This window comes from Rhinopithecus roxellana, chromosome 8 (assembly GCF_007565055.1).
Source record: "Rhinopithecus roxellana isolate Shanxi Qingling chromosome 8, ASM756505v1, whole genome shotgun sequence".
NCBI lineage: Eukaryota > Metazoa > Chordata > Mammalia > Primates > Cercopithecidae > Rhinopithecus > Rhinopithecus roxellana.
In genome coordinates, this window is record NC_044556.1 from 100891304 (window position 1) to 100912549 (window position 21246).

The 21246-nt window shown below is 36.5% G+C and overlaps 1 protein-coding gene across 1 annotated transcript in view; it reads right to left on the reverse strand.

Annotated features, from left to right (window-relative positions):
- The window catches only part of HEATR1 (HEAT repeat containing 1), a 59449-nt gene that overhangs the window by 27750 nt on the left and 10453 nt on the right, over window positions 1–21246 (reverse strand). The window contains exons 9-22 of the mRNA XM_010384673.2: window positions 21000–21102; window positions 19507–19617; window positions 18976–19093; window positions 17809–17916; window positions 14901–14996; window positions 14364–14452; window positions 13208–13419; window positions 12790–12911; window positions 11995–12186; window positions 9978–10161; window positions 9693–9829; window positions 8461–8653; window positions 887–1056; window positions 351–509 (exon numbers count right to left, since the gene is read on the reverse strand). Of these exons, the coding sequence (XP_010382975.2) occupies window positions 351–509; window positions 887–1056; window positions 8461–8653; window positions 9693–9829; window positions 9978–10161; window positions 11995–12186; window positions 12790–12911; window positions 13208–13419; window positions 14364–14452; window positions 14901–14996; window positions 17809–17916; window positions 18976–19093; window positions 19507–19617; window positions 21000–21102 (1994 nt within the window). The remainder of the gene's footprint in view (window positions 1–350; window positions 510–886; window positions 1057–8460; window positions 8654–9692; window positions 9830–9977; window positions 10162–11994; window positions 12187–12789; window positions 12912–13207; window positions 13420–14363; window positions 14453–14900; window positions 14997–17808; window positions 17917–18975; window positions 19094–19506; window positions 19618–20999; window positions 21103–21246) is intronic.

The window sequence follows — 21246 nt, forward strand, 5'->3', positions numbered from 1 at the left end:
ATTCCTTTGTATAGAATTTTCACTTGAAAAACAGAGATAAACCAACAGCTTCTTTTAGCAGTGCAGCCCCAGGAGACACAAGACTGTGAAGTTCATTTCAAATAAACTAAATGATTAGACGGGGACAACACATCTAATTTTAAAATTAAAAGAAACTCACCAGTACTTGTTTTTGTATCTTGTATCTTTTTTTCTCTACCTCAATTCATCCACCTCTCAAATTAATATTACATTTATCTCTTCTGAGCGCACACATGCAACTCTTACAATGGACTTTGTCACCCACAAGCAGTTACAGCTATTCTTTAGTAACATCACAGGAATGTACGATCCACTTAAACGGCACATACCTCACCGTTGACTCCCTGAAGTACTTTCATCAAATCTTTTGCTATGTAAGATGGGCAACTATATACACAACTAAGTAAGTTTTTCAAAGTTTCAGACAACTTCTGATGAGACTTCAGTTTCTTTTCTCTCTGTAGTTCCTCAAATAAAGTAGCCAAATCCTAAGATACCAAAAAGGAAATTGGATAAAAAAGGGTTAAGAAACTACAAAGGCTAAATATATTAATTATGGAAGATTCTTACTGTTCCATTTCTCCTTAAAACCTTAATAAGAAAGGTTATTGAAAACAGAGTTGGCTTACTATGAAAAGCTATACCCTAGTCCTTTATCCAATGAAAAGAGCAAAACTGAAATATGACATTGCTATCTTTTAAAAAGTAGGGGGAGACAGATGTACAGATAATGACCTATCAGTTTCTAAATTCAGTGACTTAGTCCATCAAAACCCCTACACAGTGAAATGTCAAGAATGGAGAAAATTGCTCATGAGTACACACAGGCATGAACGCACTCAATCTTCTTTGCTAACGAGCTTACCTGAATAACATAGGCAGCATCTGAAGTGATCTCCTCTGCTTTAGGAATCAAATGATCTATTATCAGATGAAAGGGGGACGCCACTCCACTGAAGGCCTGGAGACACTGAATGGCAGCCCTGCGAACTTCTTTTATGGAGCTTCCCAGGTTAATGAGTAAAGATGTCACCACTAAAACCAAAGGGGAAAAAAATTTAAGAAACAATTTTAAAAACTGAAACAGCACAAAATTCACATAGTACCAAAGGTACTTGATAAAAAGATAAAAAGAATCCCTTCGAATTCAAACCCCGTCTGAAGACTGCTCACTGTTTGAATATTTAATATTCCAGAGAAAGATTAGGCATGTTACCAGGTGCATTCTTTTGAAAATACACAAATAAGATCAAACTATAAACCCTGTTCTACACCAACTACTCTCATATCTGAGTTGGACGTTGTACAATGGTGCAATCTCGGCTCACTGCAACCTCCGCCTCCTGGATTCAAGCAATTCTCCTGCCTCAGCCTCTCGAGCAGCTGGGATTACAGGTGCACGCCACACGCCTGGCTAATTTTGGTATTGTTGGCAGAGACTGGGTTTCACCATGTTGGCCAGGCTGGTCTCCAACTACTGACCTCAAGTGATCCACCCACCTCGGCCTCCGAAAGTGCTGGGATTACAGACACATCTGAACTCTTCAGACTGTTTTCCATAAGTACATACATATCCAAATTCAATCATTCTTTTTTTTTTTTGAGATGGAGTTTTGCTCTTGTTGCCCAGGCTGGAGCTTGTAACACAACCTTCTTTGAGAACATAATGAAAGCTCCGCCTCCCAGGTTCAAGCGATTCTCCTGCCTCAGCCTCCTGAGTAGCTGGGACTACAGGCATGCGCCACCACGTCCAGCTAATTTTGTATTTTTGGTAGAGATGTGGTTTCTCCATGTTGGTCAGGCTGGTCTAGAACTCCCAACCTCAGGTGATCCGCCCACCTCGGCTTCCCAAAGTGATGGGATTATAGGCGTGAGTCACTGTGCCTGGCCAAATCATTCTTTTTAATTGTAAAGTATACTCCAATGTATTTTCCATATTTTAAAAACCGGTACCTTACTGGTAAAGTTTAAGTTGTTTCTATTCTTCTGTCATCAAAACAATGCTGCCACAAACACCCCTGTGCATACAGCCTTGTACAAGCGTGCACAGAAAATTACCCACCTGTGCATTGTTCTCTGTAAATACTTGGTCCCAGACTGCTGTGTTTTGATTTTACTTTTTGATAGAGAAATGTTAGAGTCAAATTTTTCTTCTACTTTTTTCTGTTGCTTAAAAAGGCCCTCCCCACTCTGTGTGAATTTAGAAAGTATCTATCTCTATATTTAGAGGGAGAGATCATATGTACCTCATGCTTTCGTCGAATGCCAGAGCTAAGTTTATATTAAATCTTTAGTTCACATGAAATTTTTATCTAAAGAATGAGGTTGCAGTCAAACTTTCTAATGTTTCCAAATGGATAGTCGGATGTCCCATTTAACAATCCACATAACCATCTCACAGATCTTTGATTTCAACTTTATTATATTCATACATTCCATAAGTATTTGAAACTTGTCTATTTCTGCCAGCTAGTATTTCTAGAATCACGTTCAATAAGAGTGATGATTTTAACAGGAAAGCCTTTGTTTTCCCAATTATGAAGTGAAAATGCTAGCTTTTAATTTGAGGAATTTTTTGATCATGTAAGTTACTCCTATTCTGCTGTCAATTAGGAATAATTACTATTTTTGGCTAATGCCTTTTCAAATCTTTGGACATTTTATGGGTTTTGTCCTTCACTGACATAGTCAATTATATATGAACATAGTTCCTTTTACTGAACCAATTTTATATTCTGGGCATGAACTCTAACTATGTAAATGATTTTTATAAATATGCTGCTAAAGCCTATTTGCAAATATTTTATTTACGATTTTTACATAACATTATTCAAAGCAACATGGCCTATAGTCTTTTGTCTGTAGGCTTTCTCAATTTTCAATGTTATGCCAGTTTTAAACGAAGAATCTGGAAGCCTCCCTTCTCTATGCCCTGCCCAGTTCAACAACATTGAAAAAATCTGCTTCAAAGATTTAGTAAGAATGCATCTGTGAGACCAACTGCGCTAGGGTTTTTAAAAAGATGTCTTTGGAACAAAGAGGTATCTAAGTTCCTTTTACAGTAATTAGTTATTTAAGCTTTATTTCATATCTACTGCAGCAAACTACAGTCATTTATATTTTGCTAGAAATTATCAATTATACTTTCCATTTCTGAAATAGTAAGATAAAGCTTGACAAGCTTTCAAACCTGCCTAAGAAGTCCACACAGGCTGAGCAACGTTGATCCAAAAATCCAAAATCTCAAATTTTCAGAGCACCAATGACATATGACAATATGAAAATTCCACACCTGATCTCGCGACAGGCTGCAGTGAAAATGCAGGCATACAACTGTTTATTCAGTGTCCCCACAGAAAAAAAGACAGAGCCAGCCCCCTGCAGCTGCAATATATCTTTTTCACAAAACCGAAATTCTTCCACACAAGCATGCCCACAAAGGATAGTAAAATGGGTCAATGTACCCAAACTTTGTTTCAAGCACAAATTAAAAATATTGTATAAAACTGGATGGGCAGAGGCTCATGCCTATAATCCCAGCCCTTTGGGACGCTGAGGCAGGAGGATCACTTGAGGCCAGGAGTTCAAGACTAGTTTGGGCAACATCACCAAGACTCCGTCTCTACAAAAAATTTAACAAGAAAATTAGTAAGGCATGGTGGCACAGGCCTATAGTCCTAGCTATGAGGGAGGCTGAGATGGCAGGATGACTTGAGCCGAGGAATTCAGGCTGCAATTAAAAACTGAAACAGGGCTGGGTATGGTGCCTCACACCTATAATCCCAGCACTTGGGAGGCCAAGGCAGGTGGATCACTTGAGCTCAGGAGCTCAGCCTAGACAATATAGCGAAACCCTGTCTCTACCGAAAATAAAAAACTTAGATGGGCACGGTGGCACGTGGTGGCACGTGGTGGCACGTGTACTTGCAAGGCTAAGGTAGGAGGACTGCTTGGGCCTGGATGGAGGGGGTGGGGAGAGGTTGCAATGAGCTGAGATTGCGCCACTGCACTATACCCTGGGCAACAAAGTGAGACGCTGTCTCCTAAAATAAAATTTTAAAAATTGCATAAAATTACCTTCAGGCTATGTGCAAAAGGGGTATATAAAACATAAATGTATTGTGTTCAGACCCGGGTCCCAATGCCAAGATATTACGTTATGTAGATGCAAATATTCTAAAATCTAAAAAAATCTGAAGTCCCAAACACTTTTGGTCCCAAGCACGCTGGATAAGAGACACTCAACCTGTATCATCTATGAAAGCTGGAAATCCTTTCTGGTTTTCACGTGGTTAATTTACAAAACAAAGTCAGGGACAAAGAGCTGGAACGTTTAATTCACACAAGGGGCAGGCTTGGGCCAAAATATCTATTTGGTAATATTCCCTGAAGAGTGAAGGGCAGCTTCTACAACAGCCAAATTCAAGGACAAATTCAAAGTACCAACTACCAAAGTTATCATGTTCAAGTAAGATACTAGAACCCAACAAAAATTACAGCTACTTACTTAAATGATCAGCTTATAGAATTTTTGTTCTTTCATTTAAAAGTCTATGTGATTTCATTCTTTCAACTAATTTTATCTAGATCTACACTAGCATGTTTCTATGTAAAAATAAAAAATACTTGAGTTTGCTTTTAAACATAAAAATAGATTTAATACATTGATTTGACATAAAAAATAAATGAAAGGCAGCCCCCATCTTGAGGCAGAGATTTAAAAATAAATATGCATTCATTCATTCCAACAAAAGTGACAGGCTAGGCAAGGGTTAAAAACAAAAGAAACAAATTTTCTTCTGCTTAGCAGCTCACTTCAAGGACAGTTATAAGACGATGCTGTCTGAAAGACCAAGGCCAAAGGAATGGGCTCCGGACACCCCCGCAGCCCTCTACAGCAAGGTTGAAGGGAAAAAAAAAGAAAGACAAATTCCTTTACTGTTACTCCTTTCCCTGGCCTCTGAAGCATGACTGTTGTACAAATGTCTGTGTTTAGCCAGTTCTTGTTTTTCTTTTGCTGCAGCTACAAGGCCACCAGGTATGCAAGGCCCCAAGTTATGCACTGTATGATTAACGGCCTTTGCTTTGCTTCTCTGCTTATAAAAAGCCCCACTCCGTCTTTGTTCAAGGCTCAGCTTTTTGGATGTGAAACCGCTAAGCTGGTGCGTACCCTAAAATAAATTCTTCCTGTTCTCCCATATCTCTCTCTGTTCCTCAGTTTACTGCAACAATCTCACAAATGACAGGAGGAATAGATTTGTATTGGCTGGGCGCAGAGGCTCATGCCTGTCATTCCAGAACTTTGGGAGGCCAAGGCGGGTGGATCACCTGAGGTCAGGAGTTCAAGACAAGCCTGACCACCATGGTGAAACCCCGTCTCTACTAAAAATATAAAAATTAGCCGGGTGTGGTGGTGCGTGCCTGTAATCCCAGCTACTCGGGAGGATGGGGCAAGAGAATTGCTTGAACCTGGGCGGGGGAGGTTGCAGTGAGCTGAGATCACACCACTGCACTCCAGCCTAGGCAACAAAGTGAGACTATGTCTCTTTAAAAAACAAAAAGGCGGGGAGTGGGGAGGGATTGCATTAGGAGTTATAGCTGATATAAATGATGAATTGATGGGTGCTGACGAGTTGATGGGTGCAGCACACCAACATGGCACAAGTATACGTATGTAACAAACCTGCACGTTATGCACATGTACCCTAGAACTTAAAGTATAATAATTAAAAAAAAATTAAAAAAAAAAAAAGTTCAGTTATTTGCATTCTTGCTCCAATGTACCCTGAACATAATGAATTAATATATAGAAACACTATCAATATAAAAGTGTAACATCAAAGAACAGTAATTGATTTCCTAAAATAACATTGTCTATATAATCTCCAAACCAGATTTTTAGGTAAGCAATCGTGTCATTAGTAAATAAACTTGTGATTTGAAATCTAAAAAAAAAAAAAAAAAAAAAAAGAAATAGATTGTTATTTATTCATTTAACAAAGACTTGCTATATGCAAGACTTTTTATAATACCTGCATAGAAAATAATAAATGGTGGTTAGATTACCAAGCCACTGACAAAAACTCATATAATATTGTGTTATATTACTATGTCATATTGTATAATTGTAGTATCATATAACATTGTATTGCCTTTTACTTCTGAACACAAAAATTTAATAATATAAACATATTTATGTATCATTAATGTCATATTACATGATATCATGTTTTACTTATGAACACTACATTTTTGTAAACATATTAAAACAGATGCCAACCAATAATTCCTAGACTCTTCACAGATAAGGTGGGGCTAGAAACTCACTGCAGCCCTAAAGTGGAGAGCCCTCAGGGCATGTACAAAAGCGGCCTTCCACTTGAGGCGCTCTGCGACTTGAGTGTCTGGTCTTTGAACTTCCAAGTAGAACAAGGTGCATCTCTCCTGTGTTCAGGAGTACTGCAACAGGTGTACACAGCATAAATGCAAAGTACGTCAGGCAGGCAGGAGGAGATGGATGATAGGGCAGCAGTGGGAGGCAGGGAGCCTGTCTAGCAGCAATACCAGTGGAAAAGTGAAGTTCTTCCATCTTGCTACTTATAGTCAAAATGACATATATTACTCAGAGGCCACTGTCAAAGGACAGTAAACATTTAATACCAAATTGGAAAACCGAAATAGTTATCTCTAAATAAAATATACGTACCTTTTTGAAAACCCACAAGTTTAGGAGAAAATAACTATTTTAATAAATTGCTATCTCCGTACAATGGAATACTCTGCAGGCAGTTATAAAAAGATAAATTTTTCCATTTATTAATATGGAAAGATGTCCCTAATGTATTAATTGAAAAATTAAAGTTAAAAAATGTATAGGGAGTTGTTCTTATCCAAATATAACCAGAAAAACCTTAACAGTAAACTCACCTAAAATAAAGACCGAAATTTTGTAAGTCAATAAAAAAATTATTTTTATGGAATTTTATTTTAGAAATAAAACTTGAAATTACATATCTACTTTACTTTATATGCAACAAAATTTGGTTATAAATGTAATTATGTGCTCTTTCAAAAAACTAATAAAAAATAAACACTGAGAAATTGTTCAGGGAAAAGTATACGATCATCTACCTTGCTTTCACAGAATATTTACAAAGAGTAATTTTGGAATTAAAAAAAAAAAAACAACCAAGGACATCTTCAAATTTCCTCAGGGCCACTCTTAAGCCTCTGATATTAATAACATTCAGTTTGAAGCATCAATCATGTCATTATTCTAATCAACTTTTTCATCTTCAACCATTCTTCTTTGATCTAATTTTGCCACATCCCCTCATGTCAATAGCTCTGAGTCAACCCACTTTTCAATATCACAGTCATTGTTTCATGAAATTCTGCATCTTTTGCAAAATTTGCAATTCCACGTTATAAAAAAACTTAACTTTCAGATATTTCATTAGAGAAGGCCGAACCTGAATATGACTTTTGCTTGATAAAAGAGATAAATGCAGGAGGGTTTTGTTTTTATTAGTTCATTATTAAATTGTATTATGATGATCTGACTTCCATATCTAACCCTACTGCTGCTACAGCTCAGAAAATGAATAGCTGATTATTAAGAACTCATATAATCACCTGCCATTTCTATTGTTAAACTCTTCTGTTTGGTGAGATTTTGCAAGTGACACTAATAACTTAAAAGCAACACTTAGAAGTAACCAGAAATATGTATAGATGTACAATTTATTTTGTTTTTTAGAGACAGGGTCTCGCTCTATTGCCTAGTCTGGAGTGTGGTGGTGCACTCACAGCTCACTGCAGCCTTGACCTCCCAGGCACAAGCTATCCTCCTACCTCAGGCACCTGAGTAGCTGAGACTACAGGTGCGCACCATCACGCCCACCTAATTTTTGTATTTTTTGTAGAGGCAGGATCTCATTACGTTGTCCAAGCTGGTCTTGAACTCCTGGCCTCAAGTGATCCTCCTGCCTTAGCCTCCCAAAGTGCTAAGACTATAGGCGTGAGCCACCTCGCCTGGGCTTTATAGATTTTTTTTTTCGAGATGGAGTCTCGCTCTGTCGCCAAGCTGGAGTGCAGTGGCATGATCTCAGCTCACTGCAACCTCCGACTCCCTGGTTCAAGCGATTCTCCTGCCTCAGCCTCCCGAGTAGCTGGGATTACAGGTATGTGCCACCACGCCCAGATAATTTTTGTATTTTTAGTACAGACAGGGCTTCACCACGTTGGCCAGGATGATCTCGATCTCCTGATCTCATGATGCACCTGCCTCGGCCTCCCAAAGTGCTGGGATTACAGACATGAGCCACTACGCCCACTCTCTGCTATTTTTTAAGTTACAATTTTCCAAACTACATAAACCATATAAAGAAAGCATGAACAGTTGGTCATGACAAAACACAACAATGCTACTTTTAATACCTGGAGAAGATATGGATGCCAGTTGGTGTTTACACTGTGTCTTCTGAGAAGAGAGCACTGCAGAGCCCACATAAAGAGCTTGAGTCTGCAGCACTGTTTTCACATTGCAGTTAAGTGGATTTGAAAGGCTAGAACCATAGGTCCATAAAACAGAACAGAACTTGAATAACTGAAAAACATCTTCTAGATGTACCTAATCACAAAAAAAAAGAGCGAACTTTTAATTCTTACTCAAATAAGTTGGTTCCAAATCCTCTTTTCACTAGTGTACAATTATAAAGAAACAAGTAATTTAAGGCAATGTTTTGCTTTGTCTAATAATTTCAAATTATTCTACACTCTATGTTTTAATGAACTGGGAAGATGTCAGTGAAGAGTGATATTCAGAAGCTTCACTATAACTCTGCACTTAAAAACACTGAGAACCAAGACAAGAGCAGTATCTGGGATGCCTAATTAAGAAAATACTTCAACAATGTGGTGAGCAATGCCAACTCAATGTCAAATGCTGTATAGAGAACAAGTCAGGCAAGAACAGGAACTGACCACTGGGCCTGGCAACACGGAGATCACTGGTGCTGCGGATGAAATTTCCTGAGTAACTTCACATCTGCTAAATAACCTCTCGAACATCAGTATTCACATTTCTACATGGTATTAACCAATCAAAAAGACTGGGCTGTTGTTATTTTTAAATATAGTAACAGGCCTAACATATTAGTAGGAGTGTAGCAATGTTAGTTTCTATTCAACCTACCCATTAGTATCGTGATCGTACTCTTTTACAGGGCGTGTGCTTACTATTATATACTCTTCACTGTTTACAAGTCTACTTTCATTTACATTATAAACTGACATAACCAAAATAACCCACAATATCTTTTTTTTTTTTTTTGAGACAGAGTCTCACTGTCTGTCGCCCAGGCTAGAGTGCGGTGGTGTGATCTCGGTTCACTGCAAGCTCCGCCTCCCCGGGTTCAAGCGAATTCTCCTGCTTCCGCCTTCCAAGTAGCTGGGATTATAGGCCCCGCCATCACGCCCGGCTAATTTTTGTATTTTCAGTAGAAATGAGGTTTCATAATGTTGGCCAGGCTAGTCTCGAACTCCTGACCTCAAGTGATCCACTGGCCTCGGCCTCCCAAAGTGCTGGGATTACAGGAATGAGCCACTGCACTCAGCCAGCCATATCTTCTTTAAGGGTAGAGTATGCCTGAAAAGGATGAGCCTTGTACCTTTATGAAAAGTTTCATCAGAACTCTGAAATGAACAGCATCAGCACCATTGAGCATCATCTCAAAGAGCCCAATGAGCAAGTGCAGATAGTCCCTGCTGTCTTCTTTCAGTTGTTCAGGATTCCACCATATGTCACCTACATGGACATGGAAAGAGAAATGATGCACAGCCCTGCATGAACATGCCGGGAGCTTTTTATTCAAGACAAGCAGTCATTGTGGAGTCAGTCAATCATTCAGTTTTGCAGAATAGCACATTTAAAAGATTCACAGCTTGTATCTTACCTTTACGAAAAGATTTAGGAGCTTTCAGTGCATAAATAAAATTTTTCAGGGAAAATACAAGAAAAACCGAGTCCTCCACGGCCATCCTCTGAGTGCTGTTGAGCTCTTCTACATAATGTGCCCACAGCTCCGCTGGTATCCCTCTGTCTAACATCAGTTCAATGTGCCATTCTGAGGGGATTTCCTGAAATGTTAAAGGAAACAAAAACTAGTACAAACTAAGGGTTCTGAACATGGGTCAATGAATTCCTCTGCAAAATATGCAAGTTTTGTTTATGTGTATATTTTTGTGGGGAAAGGATTAATAGACCTGTTTTCGTCAGATTTTTAAAGAGGTCTAACTATCACCATTCACAAGGAAAGACAAAGTTAAGTTAAATTTTATCTATGTCTTACCTTAAAACATTAAACAAACTTTACTCATATAAACTGTTTATCCAATAAAGGGTAGGAATAAATAGGCATATTTCTTTTTTTTTTTTTTTGAGACGGAGTCTGGCTCTGTTTGTTGCCCAGGCTGGAGTGCAGTGGCACAATCTCAGCTCACTGCAACCTCCGCTTCCCAGGTTCAAGCGATTCTCCTGCTTCAGCCTCCCGAGTAGGTAGGATTACAGGCATCCACCATCAGGCCTGGCTAATTTTTGTATCTTTAGTAGAGATGAGGTTTCACCATGTTGGCCAGGTTGGTCTCGAACTCTTGTCCTCAAGTGATCCACCCACCTCAGCCTCCCAAAGTGCTGGGATTATAGGCGTGAGCTACCGTGCCTGGCCAAAATAGGCCTATTTAAAAACAGGAAGATAAAGAGTTGGATTGCCAAGACATAGTTAAAGGGACTTCTTTCATTTCACTGTTTTACCACTCATCTGAATAAGGTAAACACAGTAAAATTTCCAAACCTGCAGATGATTTTAAACAAGTAGCAAAATGTCAGGTGTTTAGAAATTATACTATAAATGCCAAAAGAATGCAGAAGAACAGGTGTAAGAAAATGACAAATGTGACTCTGTACAACCAGAGCAGAGTAATAACTTAGAAGGAAAATAATCCAAAGCCAGATTTACAATGTAACCTCTCCAGTAAGGGATTTGATTAACTCAATGTGCTGCTACAGGCAAAAATATGCTCATGATACCGAGAAAGGGTATTAAAACTAAAGCAATATAAAATAACCTGTTATCTACATATGTATAATAAAACAATCAATTTATCCATACTTTTAACACTGAGAACCAGTACAGTTCAGCTCATCACACTTCACAAAAGACACCAAGAAATTAGAAGTTAAGAAGGGACTATCTGGGCTATTTTTCAAAATATGAAGATTTTACTCTTTTTAAAGTTTACAAATTTTAGCTAACAATGGCCATGATCAGAACTTACAAAATCCCAGGTAAATGTGAAAAAGATGTAATTCATTTAGTAAATCCTATAATGAGAAGCCCTCTAAAATTTGGAGGACAAATAAAAACAAAATACTTACATATAGCAGATATTAAAAAAAAACAGTCTTGCTACCTCAGAATGTGTCATGAAGTAAAAATATAAACAGCTAAAACATGTCCCTCAGTAACACTATCAAAGACAGTAGTAGGCTGGAGGGATACACATCTATGTAATATTAAAATTGTTTACAGCCTAAAAGATCTATTTTTAGTAAACAATGGAATGAAATAGTATTTTGTTCAAGCACTAACACGCCAAGTGAATTCTTCATCACTAGAGGTACTTAGGTGTAGCTTGGGTAATTATCCAATAAAGACAATAAAAGAGAGGAGAGTCAGGCATCAGATACAAAATATTGCAACCCTGAAATTTTATAATTCAACGAAACTTTCTGCAAAAGCAAGGGAGTGCCTCGTTGACTATCTCACTGCTACCCAAGACTGCTTCACATTTCATCCAGCCAGTATCCACAGACTCAACATCTCGCCTCTGATTTCCAGTTTTGCTGTGACTAACAGGTCAGGCTGTTGCTTTACTCAACATCCCACTTTCTGGAGATTCTGCTTTTCTTACCACTGCAGTAATGACACTTTCAAGCTTCTTTATTTTTTTCTGCAACAAACTGAAGACTCTTATCGCAAATGGAAAGTAGGTTTCTTTTAAAGATGAACAACAAGAGACGAGCACAGACATGACCACGTGAAACGTTACTTTCTGCTTCTGGTTAAGGGACTCCTCCTCACCCAGGCTTATTAAATCCTCCACCTTGAAAAATAAACACACTCTATCACTAGTTGCTCCTGACTTTCATAAAACAATTTTTCCAACTCAGGTCTATCTAGGTATTGTGTTTTACATTTAAAGTGAGAAGTGAGATGACAAATAGAAAGCCTTTATAAAGTACTAAGCACTGATTTCTAAGTAATTATAAGAATATGTCAGAAATTGTAATGAACATAATTGCACTTGCCAACTGGTTAATGTATTTAAATCACACATCTAATACCTTTACAAAGGTTTATTTACTGAGGCAAAGATAATTTTCTCCTCTTTGGGATTATATTTTGCTACTTTAACAACAACAACAAAAATACTAATATTTTAAATGGGAATGAGAGAAAATGATGGTAAAAAGGATATATTCTTATGGGTGTGATATGGATCCACATTGAACAAATATATAAAATGTTTTTAAAGATTTCAAACATTGCACAGAATTTATTAAACAACACTGTAATGTTTAAAGTAAAACCAAGTACTCAAGAATAAAAAAAAAATTTAGAAGAAAAATCTAGTAAAGCAAAAGCTGAGAATTTAATAAGCATATGAGAAAGAAATCCAGGGGTTGGACTTTCACAGCATACTTACCATCTTTAACATTAAAGAAGGATCTCCTAAATTTATATTATCAGCTAACAACTCAATCATCTTCTGATTTGCTACACCAGTTAGTTTTCCTGGCTTTGGGCTTTTAATCACATTTTCAAGAGCTGTAAAGTAAAATTGAATGCAGAGAGCTCTTATGTCACCAACACCAAAGAATCATACGAAGAATTCAGGCAAACAGTTTACTATTTTTTATGAAGGTTTGCTTTTCATTTTTCCTTATATCCAATTCTGAATTTGTCTATCTATGAATTGGCTTCCTTCTCACTGTATACTTTTTATCTTGGCAAAACTTTTAAAAGACCTTACTGGCATATAACATGACAAACAATAAATTTTAAATTTTCCTTGTTTTCTTTTGTACTGTTTACTTTTTCTAAAAAATAACTAAATTTTTTACCTTCTTCCCAGCCTCTTAATAGAGGGTGCAGAGAGCAGATTCCTGATTTTGATAAATATATAGCAATTTTCATCTCAGCAGATTCCATGTCATCATTATTGATAACCATAAATGGCAGCAAACATACAACCACCTGATTTGACAACCGATCATTTTCACTTAGTATCTCTTCTTTAATTAATATGTCAGCTGCTATCTTAAGTACCTTGTACCTAAAAGACATGCAAGCATATTTGGTTGGAAGACACATTGGAAGGCTTCAACTGGGCAAAAGTTCATCATTACATTACTCCAGCTTAACTGACAATATCCTGGTCTCCTGACCAAAACTATTATTCAGACACACTAAGACACCACTTAAAATCCATGTCAATAACAGAGTTATCTGTGACAATATTTTTATTTATTTATTTCTTGTACAAGCACTGGGATTATAGGCATGAGCCACTGTGCCTGGCCAACAATACTTTTAATCTGCTCATCCTGTCTAATCTTAAAAAAAATAATAATTTTTCTTAGAGAAATCACTAGAGGTTAACTATAACATAAGACGTATCACACTAGATGTCTCAATTCTACTGGAAATCAGATTCACTCAGGCATTCAAAGAAAATGAACCAAGCACGTCCTACATGATAGATATCTACCCATATGATAGACACAAAAACACATAAGACACACTGTCATCCTCTACGGAGCTTACTTACTTTTTCTTGCAAAAAGCTTTGGTGCCAAAAATGAAATAAACAGAGCTCATTAAAAACTTACCACAGATGGTATCGTGTCTCTGAACTTATTTTTTAATTTGTTTAATACATTGGTATTTGTTTTTAATTATAAAGTAAAAATCACATAAAGTAGAAAATTAGAAAGTCCTTCCCATCTTACTTCCCAGAATTCAGTCTCATCCATTATGTATTTCCTTTTGCATTTTATTAAGAGAAATTCCAAACACAAGAATAGTATAATGAACACACACAAACACAAATTAATTAACTGTATAATGAAAGAAAGTATTACATTAAGATCTGTTCTACTACCACAACAAAGGGGTCATGTAATCAAAGCCTTAAAGAAAAAAAAAAGAAGAAATAGAAAGAACTTGATATAAAAACTTCATCAATTCAAAATAGTGTAAGGAGAAATGAATACATACCATTCTCTATTCTTTGAAAGTTCCGCTCTTTGAAAGAGATTCAGAAGATTTGAAATCGTCACTTCTGCAGTGAAATGTTCTTCGAAAATCTAAAGGGAAAAAATATCCATGAGTAGATTTGTACTTGCTTCAAACATATATGGTGCTTTTTAAATGCAAATTTTAAAAAGAATGAATTATAAGGAATTTCTCCCAGGAATCCTAGTACAACTTAAAAGTTTTAAGATGTATTTCTCAAAAGTGGCATTCATAAGACAATGGTCCCAAGGTATTTGCTATTGATGAGAATATGTTAAAAGCAATATAAAAATTCACAAACCATTTCCTGTTTGAACAACTTCCATATATATTTAATGTATTACATTGTGAATTCCCATGAGTTTCTCCTAACCAGACTTAAGTCTGTGCTCTCCAGAGAACAAATTTCCCATGGAAAAATAATTTCCAAAAATATTCTAGTCTCAAGCAGAGAATCATGTGAGAAGGGCAAGAAAATTTACAAAATTGTATATCTCAACAAATGACAAATTCACTCACCTCAAAAGCACTTATAGCCGACAAAACAACATCCATATTATCATCATCTAATCGGGCTAAAACAGCTTCTTTTATGAAAGACTCATCAACACCCTCCTGAGCAATAAAAGAAAAAAATTAATTTAGCTGTTGCTAAAAATCTCTTAAGGCTTTGCGCTGGAAAGGAAGTAGGGTTTTGTGAAACACACTCCAGAACAACAGTCTAACACAGGTTCTGCTCAGGCTGAGGACTGAAACACACTAGAACTAGGTAATCGCTAAGGCCTTTCGAGATTAATAATTGTTTGGTAAAATCTTTTTCGAGTTTTCAGTGAAAATACAGTAAACAGAGTAAATATGGTATACTCCAAATACAGTTTTTGTAATTAAGGAGTTCATCTTATTAAAGTGAGAGCCCAGATACTGACAGGGTATAGACTAAAGAGTATGAATGTCTAATTTAAATTCGAGCTCTACCACTTACTAGCTGTGTGACTTTAGTCAAGTCACTTAACCTTTCTGGATCTCACTATTCTCACCTATAAAACAGGTTTGTTAATAATAATACCTACCTCCAAGGGTTGTTAAAAGATTAAAAAGTATATGTCAGTCTGTAGCACAGTGCTTTACACGTAAGTACTATTAAAAGTTAGCTAGTATTATCTAAATTTTTACAAGGATAAGGACATGTACTACAAGGCCAGTCTGCCAAAAATAGAGATCATTTTTTAAACATAACAAATAAAAGAAAACAATGTCTATTCATTCACAGAGAAAAAAAACTAGGTCTGCTAACCAACCTGAATACATCCTATCAGTATGTGGCAGGCAACTAAATAATATAAAAAACATAGGTCACTCTGTTGGGAGAAAAATGAAAATTCATAGAATTCACAAAGATTAAGTTAGTCAGGCACAGTGGTGCATGTCTATAATCCCAGCTACTCTGGAGGCTAAGGTGGGAGGATTGCTTAAGCCCAGGAGTTTGAGGCCAGCCTGGATAACAAAGCAAGACCCCATCACTTAAAAAAATCCTCAAGAGCTAATAAGCAGCCATATATCTGAACCTGGAGTTTAGAATAAAACCTATGTCCTGTCATGGATGGAGAAAAGCAAATGAAACATGGTATGCAAAGGAAGACATCAACTGCAATTACAATACTCAAGCCTGTAAGCTGAATGTATGCAGCTAACCAAACCCAGAGAACGGGAGAGAAAGGCAGTAAGAGTAAAAGGAAGGATGAGAACAACTTCAGAAACAGAAGATTCCAGGACTCCCCCTTTATTCCAGAAGAATTTCTCATCACTAAAATCCTCCTATCACAACAAAGACTATTATTCAATGAAATTATTTAACACATCAACAAAATAAACCTATTGGCAGTTTATAAAAGCAGAATTCACGCCAGATCAAATAAAGCAACATTTCTCAAACCTGAATATTACATCAGCCACTTTTAAATAAACTTTCTCAAAGATCTAAATGTTGTTTAAATTGTTTATTGTTTATATATCAACTTAAAATTAAGTATAACTTCTTAAAATATAGATGACATAAAACAAAAATTTTTTTTTAATCTGCAAGGGAAATACTAAAAACTATAAAACCAATGCAATTCAAATGAAGATGAATTTAGTGTGATTAACTGTAATTAGCTGAAATTAAATTTTACCGATCATATGATTTTACTTGTAATACGAATCTGGCTATAATTGCTGTGACACAAGTTCGAGAGGTCGGCATGTTTACACTGCCATGTGCTACACGGAAACTCAACTCTGTTACCGCTTTACCCTATTCCAGAAATTTCTCAAATATGCAAATCATAGTGCATAATTTTAGATATGACACAGATGGAGCATTCCTATTTTAATTATAGTAACTGTAGTAAAATGTATATACAATTAGCACCTCACACCCACAATCTGAAGGCTATGTAAAAAAATAATGAGTCCATCTGAAATAAAGAAAAATTTTGAGAAAACAATACTACTATCAGTGGCAATTTATAATTTAGCAAAAATTGTAAAAGGACTGCTTGAATGACTAAAGTTTGGAAACTACTATTCTATTTGTATCACTACCAAGTCTTCATACCAATGCCTTTTGGCATAAATGCAAATTAGACCAAATTATTTACAAATAAAGTCAGCCTCAATACATATTTGAAGCCACTTACATTTTAAAGACAAATGAAACTGCAGGTACCCAAATCACAGAACACTGTTCAAAAGTTAACACCCAAATGTCCCAAAATACGCCTTCATCTAAAATTAAGACTACCAAAACCAAATTTCTTGGCTTTTCTTTAAACAGGGTCTTGCCCTGTCACCCAGGTTGGAGAGCAGTGGCACGATCGTGGCTTACTGCAGCCTCAACCTCATGCCCCAGAGACCCTCCTACCTCAGCCTCTCAAGTAGCTGCGACCACAAGCGTGTGCCACCAAACTTGGCTAATTTTTTATTTTTTTTTATTTTCCTATAGAGAAGGGGGTATCCCTATGTTGCCCAGGTTGGTCTCAAACGTTTGGGCTCAAGTGATCCTTCTCACAGAGTGTTGGGATTATAGGCATGAGCTGCTGTGACCAGCCCAAAATCAAATTTCAAAACTAAAAACATTCTTAGATAATTAATGAACCTATGTGAATTAATCTACAAATTCCAGTTGGAAAAACACTAAAGATAAACAAATAACCATCAATGTGGAAACATAAAAGCAGTTATTAGGTTATTGTTAAAATGGGGACCACTGGCACACACAGTCCTAAATATTAGTCTAAAGTAAGTACTCTCATGAGGTTTATTCAGTTCATCTGTACAATTATCCACTATCAATTCTAGGTGGTAACTCCAATTTCTTATTCAGAATTACACTGCTCATCATTAAGAAAAAAAAAAAAATCATACACAAAAGCAATCCGAAACAAACCTTTGATGTTTGCATGATCTTTTTCAAATGATTAATGGCCAGAAGTCTCACAGGAGCAAGTGGATGATTCAGGCTGAGCATCAAAGAAGTATCAGAATCTGCTAAAAACTACAGGGTTCAACGCAATTATCAAATTATTTCACTTAATCTGAACAGTCTACGATCAAGAATAAAACCCAAAGAAAACCAACCCAAATTGCCCAACATTTTCAGTAACAACCATCTAACTACAGAAAACAAACGAAAAAACGCAAAATCTTTGTTTCTAGAACATTATTACATGAGTTGCAACCGATGAAAAAAATTTGTATTGTTGGTGGTATGATTTCACATGTATTTGTGTCTATGTGTAGGTTTAATTTGGTGAAGTAATTCTACAAAGTAATTTTGTATTTTGTATGCATATCTGATTCCAAAGGAAAGAGCACCTAAGATAAATCACTGTTTCAGCACCTCCCAGAAAACAGAATGCAACTCATCTACATGAGATAACAAATAGTGACACTCAAATTAGTGACACCTTAGTTCACTTATGCAATTAGACAAAAAAGGAAGTCTACCCATCAACCTAAGATTCGGAAATGCAACACCATCAAAGATGAAAGTCTAGAAAGTCTAATTATGGAAGAGAAATACTAAAACAATCATATTTCTCTTCATAATTATCTGTTTTTAAGGCTAATTAAAGAACTTCTGCTTAAATGTCTAACCTCTAGTAAAACGCTTTAGTCTTGAATCACCAGAAAATTTCTCGTTTTAATGTGATCATGAAATAGAACCCATCTCCCCCTTGCTAATCAGTACTATAAATAGCCATTTGTGTCTGGTACACTGCAAAGCACAGACCTAGCTAAAAGACAGAATGCCAGAAACCTACGTGAGGCCATCCTTTGATGATTCTTAATAAATATCCTGTACAAAATTCTCCAACAATACTTTTCCTGAAATAAGTATCATGTTCATGGTTATGTACAAATTATTGTACCTTTCTCCAATTAGTCTATTCCTGCCTCAGAGCCGTACTTCCGGCAACTAGGCAAACTATAAGGTCATCTCTGTAAAATTTTCCACACGATGGAAAAAACTGGCAAATTTCCTTCTGGATCTCTTCACATAACGATACAAATGTACCCCAAATTGTCATAATTCCTTTGGAGAACAACATACCTGATACTTTCCTCCACTTGTAGAAAGAGAAACGAACTGATGAAAAAGCTCTTGTTTCTTCAAATCTGCAATTTCCTTTAAGTGTTCCTCTAATACAACATCTAACGTTCTGGGGTATCTGGGAAGCAATTAAAGAGTGAATTCATTATTCTTAATAAATTTATTCATCTCATACACCATATGTATATAAAGGAAAGACATAAAATTTTAAAAATTACTGAGACTATGACTTGAATTTTAACAAATGTTGTATGCAAAACCAAATGATATTGGTCAAATTTGTTACTATAACTACTCCAGTAACCAAACAGTCTCTCTATAAAAAATTATACTCTCCATAGCCCCCCCACAGTCACTATTTCCTCTTATATTTCAAATATTTTTAATTCCGATACTCGACCCTCCTTGAAGAAAAAATTTAAAAAAGGACAGTCTCTGTACAATTCAGTATATTAAGATGTGACTTGTGAATCATATCTTTATAGAACAGGAAGTACTTTAGAAGAGCATAAACATACATGCATAACTTACTTGCTTTCTAAAAGCCTAATGAGTGGAAGAAATTGTTCATTAAGCAAAGACACTTTATTAGAATCCATTTCTTCCTGTGAACTATATGAAATATACTCTTCAAATAGAAGGCTGTAAAAAAAAAAACCACAGAAATATCAGCATACGTAAGAGTTACTATTTATTGAGTACCTACTATATTCTAAGTGCTTTAGAAATATTATCTCTAATTGTCATACTTATAAAAGGTATAATTTAACACTTATTTTACAGATAAAGAAACTAGGGGCTTGGTGTAGTGGTTCACACCACTGGCATTACAATCCCTGCACTTTCAGAGGCCAGGGCAGGAGGACTGTTTAAGTTCAGGAGTTCGAGACCTGTCTGGACAACACAGCAAGACTACATTGCTATTTAAAACTGTGGTGGCTCACGCCTGTAATCCCAGTACTTTGGGAGGCCGAGGCAGGCGGATCACCTGAGGTCAGGAGTTTGAGATCAGCCTGACCAACAAGGAGAAACCTCGTCTCTACTAAAAACACAAAATTAGTCGGGCGTGGTGGCACATGCCTGTAATCCCAGCTACTAGGGAGGCTGAGGCAGGCAAATTGCTTGAACCTGGGAGGCAAAGGTTGCAGTGAGCTGAGATCGTGCCACTGCACTCCAGCCCGGGCAATAAGAGCAAAACTCCATCTCAAAAGAAAAAAAAAAAAAAAAGGAAAAGAAACTAGGGCAAAAGTCTTCCAATTTGCTCATGAGTACAGCAACAAAAGGCAACACTCAGTGAGCCCTTCTGTGCCACAGAGTGGGGTTTCACACTTTAAGCCCCAGTCTGATTCTAGAGCCTATGCTCTCAACATTACTACATGTATATACTCTCCTTTAATTCACAAACCAACCCTCTGAGCAAAGGGGCATGAATGATGCACACCAACACATAGGCACCCTCTTGATGCCACAAAATGGCAAAGCCACATCCACTCGCACCTCCAAAACTTACTATAGTCCTGGAAGTGGTAAGGGCAGAATTACACCTATGTCTGACTGCAGCGCCTACATCTTTTCACTGCATCAAGTTGCCCATTAAGAAAAAAAAAAAAAAAAGACTGAATTATCTTTAGAGCAATGAAATAATCCTTACTCTACGCCTACCTTCAATATTGTTTCTAAATGACATTTACGGCGTTCTAATTGTGATGTGTTATTTCAGATATTATGGTCCATTTACTAATATAAAACTTCAAATGGCCAAAACCTGTGTTTAGTTATTACCCAAATTTAGCTTAACCACTAACTTTCCATTTTCATCTAGAAGCACTAAAGACATGCAAGAAAAATTGCTTTTGCTTTTAATGCTGCCAGTTACTGGATTAAGTACTTAATAGTTAACGAAATGATACAGACAAAACAAGATATACATTAAAAAGGAATACTGGGAAATTTCTAACCAATCTTGAAAATAATACTGAGTCACAAAAATGGAAATCAAAAGCATGTCAAAAATAATAGCTTACCTAGCCAACAAATGGTCTAAGTTGTTCTTCAGTGATATTTTTGTAAGTATAGCTTCTAAGTGTCTCTTGTAGATTTGACCATCCATTCCTTCAGTTTCTTCTCCTTAATACGTAAAAATTAAAATTGTGTCGGGAAAAATTTATTTTGCAAGCTAACATTATTAAATTCACTTATAGCAGAAAATCTTTCTCAGAATAAAACACACTGATATCCAGCTTTTTATCTATTTCCAGAAGTGCATTCCAC